Genomic DNA, 13,622 nt, shown 5'->3' with positions numbered 1-13,622 from the left:
GGTGTGGGGGGATATCAGTGGTCCAGGTTGGATTGACGGAGTATCAGACCGTGGGGAAGGATGTAGATGATTAAGAGGAGGGGACTGAGTACGTCAGTGAACCCAATGACAGCCAGGCATTCCAGGGGGACTGGCTGGGAGATTGTGTCAAAGGCAGAACTGAGGTCGAGTAGGACTAGGGTGTTGAGCAATCCCATGTTAGCTGCACAGAGGAGGTTGTGGTGGTTTCATTACGTCGATCAGGGCTGAAGCCAGATTGGAAGGGTTTGTGGAGTTGGTCTGCGTTGAGGTGGGACTGAAGTTGAGAAGCAACAATCCTATCCAGAGTGTTGGTAACGAGGAGCAGGTTGGAGATGGTCCTGTAATGGCTCAGATCAGGTTGGGTTTGCATCTGTTTTTTCAAGGATGGGTTAAATCGCAGTCAGTTTAAAGTTTAGGGGGTTCGGTTCAAGAGGTGAGGGAGGACATAAGTAGTCGGTGATCATAGGGGAAATGGATGGAAGGGTTTGACTTTACGGACGAGCTCGGGGATGGTATACAGTAGTACCTTGGGGTTGGAGTAAGAGCTGATAAGTGGTTGGCCCATGGTGTCCATCTAGGTTGGGTTCCCTGTGGATGTTTGTGACTCAGCCAGCTGAAGGTGGATTGTGTTGCTTTAAAGTCAGTGCAGAGATCAGAGGAGATGTCCCTTTTTAGTTTTTGCAGTAAACACAGTCGCATTTTTTGCTGCCATATGACTTTTTTGTATTATATTTTGGTATGATTTCATATCACATGTTCATTGTCAACTTGATATTTTTTTTACCTTAAGTTAGCCAAACTAGATTTTTCCCTAGTGTAGCTTTGCTCTAGTTCCACTTCCAATGTTTGCGAAGCATGCTTTCAAAAAGCTTTCTGGACACTGCTAATAAGTAATATACAGTAATAGAAATAATACAAACAGAATGACAGCTACATCAAAATATTTCCTTATGCTTGTATTATGATTGTAGTCTAGGAGTTTTTTATGTCTTGACCTCCTTGAGAATCTATTTATCCTCCTGACGTAGCTGTTCCTGGTTGTCCCTTTGTACTTTATGCAATGCGTCTCGATCTCTCCTCATCTCTTTTATAAATTGCTCCAGCTTCTTCTTGCTCTCTTTCTATAAAGACTACTTTCCCACAAGCTTCCAGTCTTCTTCTCCAGTCTTGTCGCTGAGTTTCTTCTCTTTCTTTCATATCCTCTCCTCTTCCCCCAGCTCTTTCTTCCTCAACTCACACTGTTGATGCTTTCGTCTTCTTCCTTTAGCTGTCTTGTTCTCAGTTTTTTCTCCTGCTCAATTTCATTGTTTTTCATTTTCAAATCTTTCTCATGCTTTCTCTTGAGATTCTCGTGCTCTCTCCTCATCTCTTTTCTACATTGCTCCAGCTTCTTCTCAGCAATATCCATTTGCTCTTTTTCTGAAGCTTCTTGTTTTCTTCTCCATTCCTGTCGCTGAGTTTCCTCTCTTTTTTTCCATTTCCTCTCCTGTTCCTCCCGCTCTTTCTTTCTCATCTCACGCTGTTTGTTGATGCATTCCTTTAGCTGTCTTGCTCTCAGTTTTTTCTCATGCTCAATTTCAATGTTTTTCATATTCAAATCCACCTCATGCTTTTCTCTTGCGCTTTCCATATGGTCATCATGCTCTTTTTTAAGGTGGTCATACTGTCTCTTCATGTCTTCAAACATCTCAGTGTTGTAACTACCACCGTTTTTCTTCACCATGGTCTTGATCGTTGTCAGCAGTTCAATGACTTGTGAGCGGTTTGTGTAATCCTTGTTATTGAAGACCTGGTATCTTCCTCCACAGTCATTTATGAGTTGTTTGACGAAGTCGTCACAATCTCCAAAAAAACTCTCAAATGACTGATCTTCCAGTTCTTCTCCACCAGTGAATATTATGATGATGAAGTCTTCAGACTTCAAAAAAAATGTCTTGATCAGTTCCACATAATCTTTTTCTTCTTGTGTGATGTTCCCCATCTGCAGCACCAGCAAGAACACATGAGGACCAGGAGACAACATGCTGATGCATTTGTGAAGCTCCAGTTGAACTTGATCATCAGACAGAGTCGTGTCAAACAAGCTCGGGGTTTTGACCACAATGACAGACTGTCCATCAATCTCTCCTGTTGCTTCCTCGCAACACTTTGTGAAACACGTTTCACCCAAAATGGTGTTTACTGTTGAACTCTTCCCATTCTTTTCTATCAGTACCATCCTGAGAGGCTCTGTGCTCTCATTGCTCTGTTTCACATCCTGCAGGTCAGCCTTCAGTTGTAAAACATTCTCCATTTGAGCCTTGATGAAGGTGTCTTTTGTGAAGCATCTGGATGATTCATCTCTCATCTTCTCCACATTATCGAACAGCTTTGGGATCTTCTGATTGTCGTTGATGTCAAGCGTATCAAATCTTCCTCCACAGCTCTGACAGAGCTCCTGGATGCCTCTGTTCTTAGTAAAAAAGTTAACAACATCTGCAGCTGTAGGATCTGACTCCACAGTGAACAGAATCATGGTGAAGTCATTGACTTGAGAGCTGAAGGTGTTCTGAAGGATTTCTAACTCTGCCTTGTCTTCATCAGTGAGGGGTTCCAGAGGTAGAACCAGGATGAAGGCATGGACGCCCTCAGGATCACAGAGGGAAATACACCTGAGTGATTCCTCCATCACTGCCTTCTGAGGTTTTCCAGACAAAGTAGGCAGCTCCACCAGGGAAACAGAACGCCCACAAATGTCTCCCTTATGTTCAACACACTCTGATGAGTTGGAGACTGATTGAAGGTCTGTCTGACCTAAAATGGCCTTGGCTGCTGATGTCTTCACTGCTCCTCTGCTCCCGAAGAGAACCAGGTTTAAAGCTGGTTTGTTGGTGTCCTCAAACACCTCACAGCTGACATACTCTACATTGTTTTCCTTTGCAATTTGACCCAGGCGCGTTAACAGCTCTAATTGTTCAAGATTCTTCTGCTTTAAGGATCTGTAGCTACACATTTTAATCATGTCATTCAGGGGCTGGTCTTGTACATGTTTGTCCCTGAAACCTGAACTCTTCTCTCTGGATGATGATATCAGGACCAGTGAATGAGCAAATGATTGATCACCGAAAAGTTGAAGGACTTTGCAGAGCTTCACTTTCTGTTCCTCAGTGAAGTCTTCAGGCTTTAGAACCAGCAGGAACACATGAGGTCCAGGAGAACAGAGACAAACACAGTTTTTAACATGTTCTGTGAGTATGTCTTCAGAGATGTTGGGATGCAGCAGATCTGGGGTGTTGATGAGAACTATTTCTTTCTCCTTAAATGATCCTTCGAATTTCTGAACGTCAGATTCATCCTCAAAGTTGAACTTTGTCTCTCCCAGTATTACATTACCAACTGAACTCCTCTCAGACCAGCTGTTCCCCAGCAGAATGACCCTCAGCTCAGACACTAAAGGGAAAACAATGAATTAGAAGAAAAAAAACTTCTCAGCCTTCAATACAGGTTTAAGTGTTAGAACAGCCCCATTCTTCCATTATTAAAAATATCCAGCGAATTTAGTTTAGATTATTGATTTATTTTTCAGGGACAGTGTGCACACTAACCAACAGTTAAGTTAATGTCCCAACTTTAGTTAATGATTTCCAAACCCCTTTGTATTAATGCATTGTTGGACAATATTGACCTACAGGAAGTAGTAGATTGCTATTATTGTTAGATAACATGGATAGATTACATAGATTAGTTTAATTTCAGTCATAAATTGCGATAACAAAACCGAAAAATTAAGGTGTTCTAAAACCTTTGACAGGTAGTTTATACTATACAGGTACTTTACAATTACAACAACAGGTGATGTCATCATAGAGAATAATTCTGACTCGGTTCAGTTTTACTCACGGCTAGGTGGCAGCCAAACCAAACTGCGGCTCCGCTTCATAGGTTGTGGATCACCTGTGACTGTAAGAATACAGAATGCAGTCATTCAAATGTGGATACCTTTTCATTTCAATATTGTACATACATTTATTTTGTCTTGGGTTGTACCTTTTAACATACTGACATAGAAAAATCAATGGTTTTTGCCTGGTCTTGGTGTGCATCATCCATTTTGTTTAAGCTTAGCACACTAAAATGTTAATTATGATAGTAGAATTTGGTTTGTAAAATGAGTAACTAGTATATTTGTAAGTTTTCATTTTTACTTTTTAGTTATTTATTAGTCACAATGAAATTTGTCTTTTTGCATATCCCCTCTCAAGTAACCAAACTTCAGCGGGGATCCAAGCTCAGGGTCACCCATAGTACAGCACCCCTAGAGCAGTTTGGGGTTAAGTGTCTTGCTCAAGGACACAATGGTAGATATGTGGGGCACCATAGATGTAATACAAGCCATCACTAGTTTAAAAAAAAATAGTTTGTGTGTTTGATATTAAAAGGTGCAGTGTGTAATATGAAATCATCACAACAGTTGGTCTCTATGGCTCCCGTTCAGAGAAGCAACAGAAATTATTCAAGAACATTCCAGCTGGTAGTTCTGATGGACACAGTGTGGCCAACTGTTCCATTCTGTGCTTCTGTAGAACTGATGACATTCCAACTATGACGCTTCCAAAATGGTAGCACCCATGCCTGGGCCCCACTTATGGAGAAATATGAGATATAAGAGACCCTTTCTAAAGGGAAAAAATAATAATTAAAAAAAAAAAAATTCAGCTATTATGCACTAAATTAAACGGAGGGAATGTGAGACATCAGGTAATGTGAGACACCCCCTGTATCTAGGCAATGGAACACATTTTTGGTCATGTGAGATATACGTTTTCAAGCCCCTCTCATTTCCCCATGGCCCTGAAAGAGAGGACCTCATGGTGATGTTGTAAGCATGTTTTTTTCACAAAACATTTTTTTTGCATGTAAAAGTAAATTTTCTTGCTGCCAACTTAATCGATTGTTGTGCCAAAGCAAACTGATTCAGGTAGAAAAACTTCTAACATACATGTTGATGAACTACCAACATATGAAACCATGTGATGATGATCACTGAAGATTAGCCTGAATTGCGGTAGTTTTTTCTCAAATTGTGGTAGTGGGGTAAAATGAGACAAATGCTGTGGGGTAAAGTGAGACAGTGTCTGTGCCCTCTTTTAATGAATCAATTATATTTGAGGTAGCAAGGAGACTAGTTTAAATAAGACAAAAGACAATGTGGGCTGGAGGTGGGGGTTGATGGTTGAAGGGGTGTCAGGAAGGGCATGGTTTGTCGCGTATGTATGTGGGGGACAGGAAAGTGACCTTTACCATCAATAGACTCTAAGTAATATGTCTTTATTCAATGAATGATCCCAATGAAACAAAGGCAGAAAAATATAAATCAAAGACTCAAGAGGAAGAAAATGACAGGTGAGTCTAGTCCCGTGTGAGTCCCAGGCTGTTCTAGCTGGTTCTGATTGTCCTGTGTTCTGACCCCCAGACTGTGTTTTAATCTAACTGGTTCTATCTGTCATTTGAATGTTAATAATTGAATATGAATTATATGTTGTATTGTTTTATTTTATTTTATTGGTTTATTTCAGGGACATTGAACACTAATCAACATTCAAAATGTAAGTGAGCCAGAGTAGGCCTAAGAGGCTAGTTTTCATCTGTTGTCCCCTGCCAGATATGTAAAAGGCAACCTAAAATTACAGAAATGAAATAAAGTATTTGATCAGAGTTACCTTCAAATATTTAGAAAAATGTTTTGCTTAATAGACCAAACCCCATGATTCTGTTACTAGTCCAACATTAATTTTGGAATATTTGGTTTTCAAGCGAGCTGTCAGGATTCTAACTGTTACAACATGTGTTGTTATGGTAGTTTCAGAGTGGAAAAAGTAAGTGGATCAGTTTACCCCCTTGATTTCTCTGGTCTGTCTCAGTTTACCCACAGCTGGGGTAAAGTGAGACACAAGACAACTTTTTATTAAAACAATCGTATTTTCACTGCCCTATGTCTTGAAAAAATTCTGCTAATGCCCATTTCTAGGAAACCTCCTGAATTAATGGGAAATGTGTACATTTGACTGACAAATAATTTTAGCTCACTTAGAGGGGAACAAATGTAAAAAGTGTCTCACATTACCCCGTTCTCCCCTACTTATGGATATTATAATAATTTTTCCCAAAATGTTTTACCAAAATTCTACACACTGCAGGTATAACATCATATTATGCAGATTTAAGTTATCATACAGAAAAAGGACTACCATGTTTTGGTCTGGATAGTTAATAGCCTAATAATTGAATCAGTTCATCTGGTAGGTAATCCGAGGTTAACTGATCACGTCACGTTCACATCCATGCACAGTGTGTATTGAGTTTATTTAAAACCATTTGGAAATGGGGCTGCCCTCAGTTGTCCATGCACTGTGTAAAGTTTATAGCCTATTTCAGCCTCGTCTGCGAGTTCTTCTGCTTCGTTCCTCTCACTGCATTTAAATCCATTCATTATATTACAGAGAAATATGTCCAGTAAAAGAAAGAGAGCTCCAAGCCCAACCCAGAGGACCCTGCATAATATTTTATTTTAAATTAATATTTTTTATGGAAAATCCATGTATCTTTCTTCAAAAGCTTTTAATTCATCCGACCCAGTGTCTCCAAATTATTTGTTCACACAAAATTCCTCAGATTTAGCCTCTTATTTTTCCTCTCAAAGTGCAGCAGATTCATGCATTTCACTTTAAAAAGGTACCCCTGGACCCCACTAGGAGGGTCGGGATCCTGGCTGGCTACTATTTTCACCCAGCTGGACATTGGAGGGAATAGCGGAAAACACTGGGTGTGTGAATCACATTTAAGAGTCGTCAATGATCTGGGCAGTACTAACATTGGAGAGGGGCCCCCTAATGAAATTCTGCTTACGGCCCCATGAAGGCTTGGGCCGGCTCTGCTACTAACACCCTCCTGTCCGGTGCTGAGGATCCAAGCAGAGACCTCATGGTTACTGGGAGGACAGTCCTCCTCTAGGCCATCCTACCACCCAGAGGAAGATGTAACCTTTAATGTGGTCTGTGACTTTGCAGCTTGGTCAAGCAGCTTTAGTAGTAAGTGCTGAAGTTCATCCTTGGTTTAATTCTGTTTGAGTTTGCTTATAGCTAGGCTTTTTCTTTGTGTTGTTTATCTTGCGATGATTTTGCTAGCTAGGGAGACTTTGTCGGATATGCTAAACTGGTTTAGCGCTTGTGTTCTTTTCTGTTTTGGATGCTGGAATGTTGTGAACCCGGAAGATTGCCAGTAAGCTTTGTCTTGCTGCAGGTCATATGAGGTGCTTTGTTTGAGTGGCTTCTCCCCACTTCCTGCTGACTAGAGCTGGGTATTGTATAAATGCGTTGATATGGCTACAGATACCAATATCCTTCGATATGTTTTCTATAGCAATTTTATGAATTCTGTTTGATTACATTAAACTTACATGTTTTTTTACCATAATGTAACCTGGCTGGGTGTATCGTTATCAGTCTCTTGCACTGCAGCTGGCTGGCTTCCAACTCTACAGAGCAGATTGCAACACACAGCTTACCGGCAACAAACATGTGGAGTATCAGGTTTGTTACTGGGAGTGTTTAATGTGATTGTAATCCCACACCACTGTTTTCCTGATCTGGAATATTTTTATGCCTCTGCACCGGCGATAGACGAAGGCTGGAGACATTAGGTTTTCGGGTTGTTCGACCGTCTGGGCCATTCTTGTGAACATGATTTCTTATGAACTCTTATGAAAGATTTTCTTCAAACTTTGCACAAATGTCAACTCTAATTCTAGGATGAACTGAATAGATTTTGGAGGTCAAAGGTCAAAGGTTACTGTGACCTGACATATTGTGAGGTCTCAGGGACCTTGTACAATATTGAAGCTTCTTCGGAGCTTTACCTTCTTTAAAGCATTGACTACCAACACTGGACTTTCACCGTTCTGCATTCATATAGAACCAACAGGCGGTAGTAGTTATTTTTAAACTGCAAGCATTTTCACTCTGTGTGTGAGTGAGTGTGAACACATGACTTAGCTTTATAGCCTAGGGGCCAAGGTGAATTTGATTTGGACAACAGCTCCAGACTAACTTTAGCTCAGTTTGGAAGATTATCTCACAAAACAGTCAGATGAGTTGAACTCACTTGGAACTTGTAAATATGTATCACTGCTGCTGCTGATTTCAGGTCTCCATGTGTTTCCTTCTGTAAGAAAACAGAAAAAAAACATTTCAAGTAATCAAACTCATGTTTGATATTCTGCAAGCAAAGCATTATCCTACCCTACAACATTTAGAAATATATTTATTCATCACACAATAAATGTGTTGAGATTGACCAATCATAGCCTTGTTGGGTCTGATATTTCTTGTTAATGTTGGCTGTTAAGGTTAATTCACTGTTGCTATGGGTAACGGACTCTTGCTATGAAGATTGTTCTTACGTTTTTATTAATCACTTCCTGTCATATCAGTCTCCTTCAAACACACTGAGGAATACTTTTTTTTTTCACAACATGATTTTGAATCTGTGGAGAGCAGGGAACTCTGCACTCATGGTTAATGTCTGAAAAGACTCCAGTCAAGATGCGTAGAGTATGTTTTGCAACAGATACATGTGGAGGAAGTTCCGTCTGTTTTGTTGTTTCATGTTATATATATATATATATATATATATATATATATATATATAACATATATATAAAAAACATATATATATATATATATATATATATATATACATAAAAAACACACACATATATATATATATATACACACACACACACACACACACACACACACACACAGGTATATATATATATATATAAAACATAAAACAACAAAACAGAGGTATATTTCTGCTCTACTCACGATATTCTTTAGCAGTGGCCATGTTGAAAGAACCAGGAGAAAAGCTTTGCTGGAGACCTTCAGTTACTCTGAAAACAAGACAAAACAACAAGCTCAATATGTATGTCGCCTATGTGATGTAAGTTTTAGGTTGTGTGAACATTTACAAAAAAGTCTAAAAGGTTACACGACAGCAAATAAAAATGGATTTTACATGTTGTACAAATAAAAAATGTAATATATATTAACACATAATTTCAAAGTTGGTTGTCTCAAACTTTTACAAAAATCGTATAGAGACAGTGCAAAACGCGTCATAATCGGAGGCTACGCCCATCGTGGGGGAAAACAATTCACAGCGCTCCATTCACTTTGTATTGAATGGCACAGTATTCTGCAAACAAACTTAATAAAAACATAATAAGACATGCCTTTCACAAATACACGTTACTTTCTTTAAGGCCACGACTCTTGTCTGTCTATACGAGCTGTTTTTGTAAAAAATTATTGAGTAATTTTCAATATTGAGACAAAACTCTTAACTAATGTATGCTGTATGCTAGGCTAATGTTAGCCTTCTGCTGTAGGCTAACCCTCACGTATACTCCATCCTCGCCAGGTCGGACGGGAAAAAACAGCTCAATATTGAAAATTACTCAATTATTTTTCACAAAAACAGCTCGTATAGACAGACAAGAGTCGTTGCTTTAAAGAAAGTAAAGTTTTTTTGTTAAATGGATGTTTGAATAAGTTTTAATTAAGTTTGTTTGCAGAAGACAGGTCTCCTTCAATACAAAGTGAATGGAACTGTGTTCAATGTTTTCCCCCACGATGGGCGTGGCCTATTTCATGCACCGTCTCTATTGAAATTAAATGTCCATAAATATTATAAAACTTAGCCTAGTTGAACAAACTGTCTGGAATGTTTGCCAGGATTGTATTGGCATGGCTCCCTGGCTCATGTATCAAATGTTCTCCTTAGCAACAGTCGCTCAGTCATGGAATGTTTTTTGGAATGTTGGACAGAGAACTGCTGTGATTGGTTCAAAATGCTTATTGCGTCACTGGAACCAGAGCATAGCCCACCTCATCTAAACTGATTTTCTGTAAAAAAAACTTAAATGACAATATCTTTAATTTGGACTGGGAAAAATACCTAACTCTTTTCAGATGTTTAGGGGTCCCCACAAATTAAATATAAAGCTACAATTTGTATTTAAAAAAAAGTCTACCCATACCTTAAAGCAAGTATTTAACCTGAAATGTAATTATTAACGTTATGTGGACTTCCATTTTGTCCCAAAAAGGAAGGTGATCTCCCCACAATATCACTTTGTAAACAGAAAACTGTCCCCACAAAATGAGCTATACACGCACACACACATACACACACACACACACACTCTAGTACACCTGTACTTATGAGGACACCAATTGACATAATGCATTCCCTAGCCCTAACCATAAACATTCACACTAATTGCCTAACCCTTAAGCCCAGGACACACCAGTGCGACTACCGACCGTCGCCCGAAAATGGAGTCTGCCGATTCAGGCACCAATCAAATTGCTCTGAGTGAAAGACTGCCCGACGCCGAGAAAAGAAGCCCGACGACATCTACGGTGGCCAACGACATCTAAGGCGGCCGACGTCACCGAACACACCAAACAGATTCGTGTCCCCGCCCCCTCCAGACTCTCCGACCATGTCCGATGGCCGATTATCGGGCCGGTGTGTCCTGGGCTTTACACTTACCCTATAACCTAATATGTATTAACCCTCAAACTGCCCGTTAAAGGCCTGTCCCAAAGTGAGAACCGGACAACATTACGTCAATTTCCACATTATCTCAAGTTCGTTCTCACAAACAAAGGCCTACTTGCACGCACAACGCCCACAAACACACACACACACACACACACACACACACACACACACACACACACACACACACACACACACACACACACACACACTACAAGTAGAAGTTCAAGATGCAAGGGAAACTTAATCGACGTCTTACCTAGCTCTGTAAATCTAAACCTGTCAAACCTGTACTCGTGCAACAACAACAAAAAGAGAGAGAGAGAAACATAAGCGAGTTCTCTTCATCATAAAATAATAACAACTGTTGCAAAAGCAGAAAATCAACCAATTAAATAATTATGTTATAGAGAGCACATAAATGAGTTCATTATCACCAAATCCTTAACATAATGATTTGTATTCCTGCATATGAGGTTATAAAGCATATTGTCAATAACTTTAGAAAGCTGCTTGTGTACACAGAAAAATAAAGAAAGTTAATTGTCATTCTCCATATAGGCCTACATAATCGTAGGCCTACATTTGACTTCCTCCAGTGATTACGAATGAATTGATTTTTTTTCTCTTGATAACAGGATAATAAAGTAGAGATCATGATCTAATATGTTTTGTACATTAACTGAACGGGGGATGGATGACTTAAACGCTCCTGTATACGTCGTTTTCTTCATTTTTATTCATTTATTGATTTTGTGCTTTCTGACGGAAGCCCCAATAACTGATCTCATTATTAACAGAACATTAAATCATGATATTTCTGAAAGGTAAATATTCCCCATTTGGTCCGCAAAACAAAGCTTAGGTCCCCATAATATCAGTGTGTAAACAGAAAAATGTCCCCACCACATGAGCAATACACGCACAGACACACACACACACACTCTAGTACACCTATACTTGTGAGGACACCCATTGACATAATACATTCCCTAGCCCTAACCATGAACATTAGCACTAATTGCCTAACCCTTAAACTTACTATAGCCTTAAGGCCTGTCCCAAAGTGAGAACCAGACAACATTACCTCACTTTCCGAATATGTCGTCAACCATGAGGCCTAAAACTCAAATTCTTTCTCACAAACATAGGTCTACTTGTATGCACAACACCCACACACACACACACACACACACACACATCAATTATTTCCAAAAAGTGCTGGTGCTATTAATCTACATACTATCATAAATCGCACTGCAAAAGTGTATTAAGTGAGGAATATTATTTTAACTTTCCTTTTAGTTATGATTTTGTCATTGACATTTTTCTTTTTTTTTGTTACAAGCTTCCGTGTAGACTAGGTGCGGCCCAACCGATCAATAATGTAATAGTTTAACAGTAGTTATTAATATAATACTTTAATTGAACTAGTGTCACTAAAACAACAAGTTTGATGTTCCAACAACAGCTTTTGAAAAACAGAATAGTTTGTGTGTTTGAATCTAGTTTGGTTCAGTTTACTCACCTGATTTTTCATGCTGCGCCATTCGAAGTTCAAGATGCAAGTGAAACTTAATCGACGTCTTTACTCTTATCTATCTCTGTAAATCTAAACCTGTCAAACCTGTACTCATGCAACAACAACAAAGAGAGAGAGAGAGAGAGAGAGAGAGAGAGAGAGAGAGTGGGATGGATGGATGGATGGACGGATAGATATAGAGAGAGAAACAAACATAAGCAAGTTCTCCTGCTTGTTTATATACAAAAATAAAGTTCAATCGCAGGCCTACATTTTATTTCCTCCAATGATTACAAATTAATTTGATTTTTTTTCTTTCTCTAGATAACAGGAAATAAAGTGGAGATGACGATCTAATATGTTTTGTATATTAACTGAACGGGGGGTGGATGACTTAAACACTCCTGTATACATCAATTCCTTCGTTTTTATTCATTTATTTATTTTGTGCTTTCTGGCGGAAGCCCCCATAACTGATCTCATTATTAACAACACATATTAAATCTTGTTCTTTCTGAAAGGTAAATATTCCCCAGATCACATGTAGTGAGAGGAATCATTCTCTTAAAATAAACCCAGAGCTGAAATATACAATGTGTCCAGCAGGTGGCGCAGAAAGATCACTGAAATGTTCACCCAACATTGTACTTACCATGCCACTCCCTTAGTTTAGAGCAGTGCTGCATTGATCAAGCATAATGCATTGAACTTTAATCAAATCAATTATACACTTTGTTCACGTTTTAATGCTTTGATTATTTTTGTCTCTGTATTAAAATGTGCAAAAATATTTAAAAAATAATGTTTTTTTTTCTAACCCTGCACTTTATATTTGACAGATTAAACAGGATGTGAACACGTAATAAATAGAAAATCTGATATAATTTATTCACATTAACACATCAGGATATTTAGTCATATTGTGTCATAGTAAAATAATCTAGTTTGGAAACAGTTTTGCTTCAACTATTGTTTGCGCACATAATTTGTGAAATTTGAGAGAGTGTACACATTTTTATTAGTATTATAATGTAACAAGGGTCACTTGTTGTTGCTTTGTACAATGAAGATAAAAATAAAGGGCAGTTGGAAATCAGTTGTCTCCCCTCCCCTCACATATACATCTAAGATGCTAAAAACTGTGTGTCACTGCCCCCACACACTAGAAGGTGCTAACTGTGTTGGGGAGGGAAGAAGGTAAACAGCAGTTGGGGTTCTCAGTCATAAAGAAGAAAACTCAGTCTTTCTTGTCCTTTTTTTCACAGACGGGACTAAGAGCTGCCTGAGCCCAGCCCAGCACCTTCCACTCCTGCAGCATCAGCACCACCTGTGGCAACACCTTCTTCCCTGCCCAGCACAAGGTCCATGTCCAAAAGGAGCACAGGTATAAGGCCTCCAGCTACCCCATCACCAGCATCAAATAGGTCCCGTGCCCGAACTCCCCAGCTACCAACCCGAGCGCCACCCACAC

The 13,622-nt window shown here is 39.2% G+C and overlaps 1 protein-coding gene across 1 annotated transcript; it reads right to left on the bottom strand.

Moving 5' to 3' along the window:
* Positions 1 to 267: 267 nt before the first annotated feature.
* On the bottom strand, positions 268 to 12,179 carry LOC307265661 (GTPase IMAP family member 8-like). Its single transcript, XM_080047452.1, has 5 exons — positions 12,158 to 12,179; positions 8,886 to 8,953; positions 8,161 to 8,220; positions 3,901 to 3,960; positions 268 to 3,450 (listed from the first exon to the last, which is right to left on the bottom strand). The coding sequence occupies exons 2-5, from the start codon at positions 8,905 to 8,907 to the stop codon at positions 1,250 to 1,252; spliced, it is 2,343 nt and encodes a 780-aa protein (XP_079903578.1). The 5' UTR covers positions 8,908 to 8,953; positions 12,158 to 12,179; the 3' UTR covers positions 268 to 1,249.
* Between the last annotated feature and the right edge of the window lie 1,443 nt (positions 12,180 to 13,622).

Source organism: Ammodytes marinus, assembly GCF_949987685.1.
Source record: "Ammodytes marinus genome assembly, chromosome: 2".
Lineage (NCBI taxonomy): Eukaryota > Metazoa > Chordata > Actinopteri > Uranoscopiformes > Ammodytidae > Ammodytes > Ammodytes marinus.
Note: the sequence above shows the minus strand (reverse complement) of the source record. Positions and strands in the feature narration are given on the sequence as shown.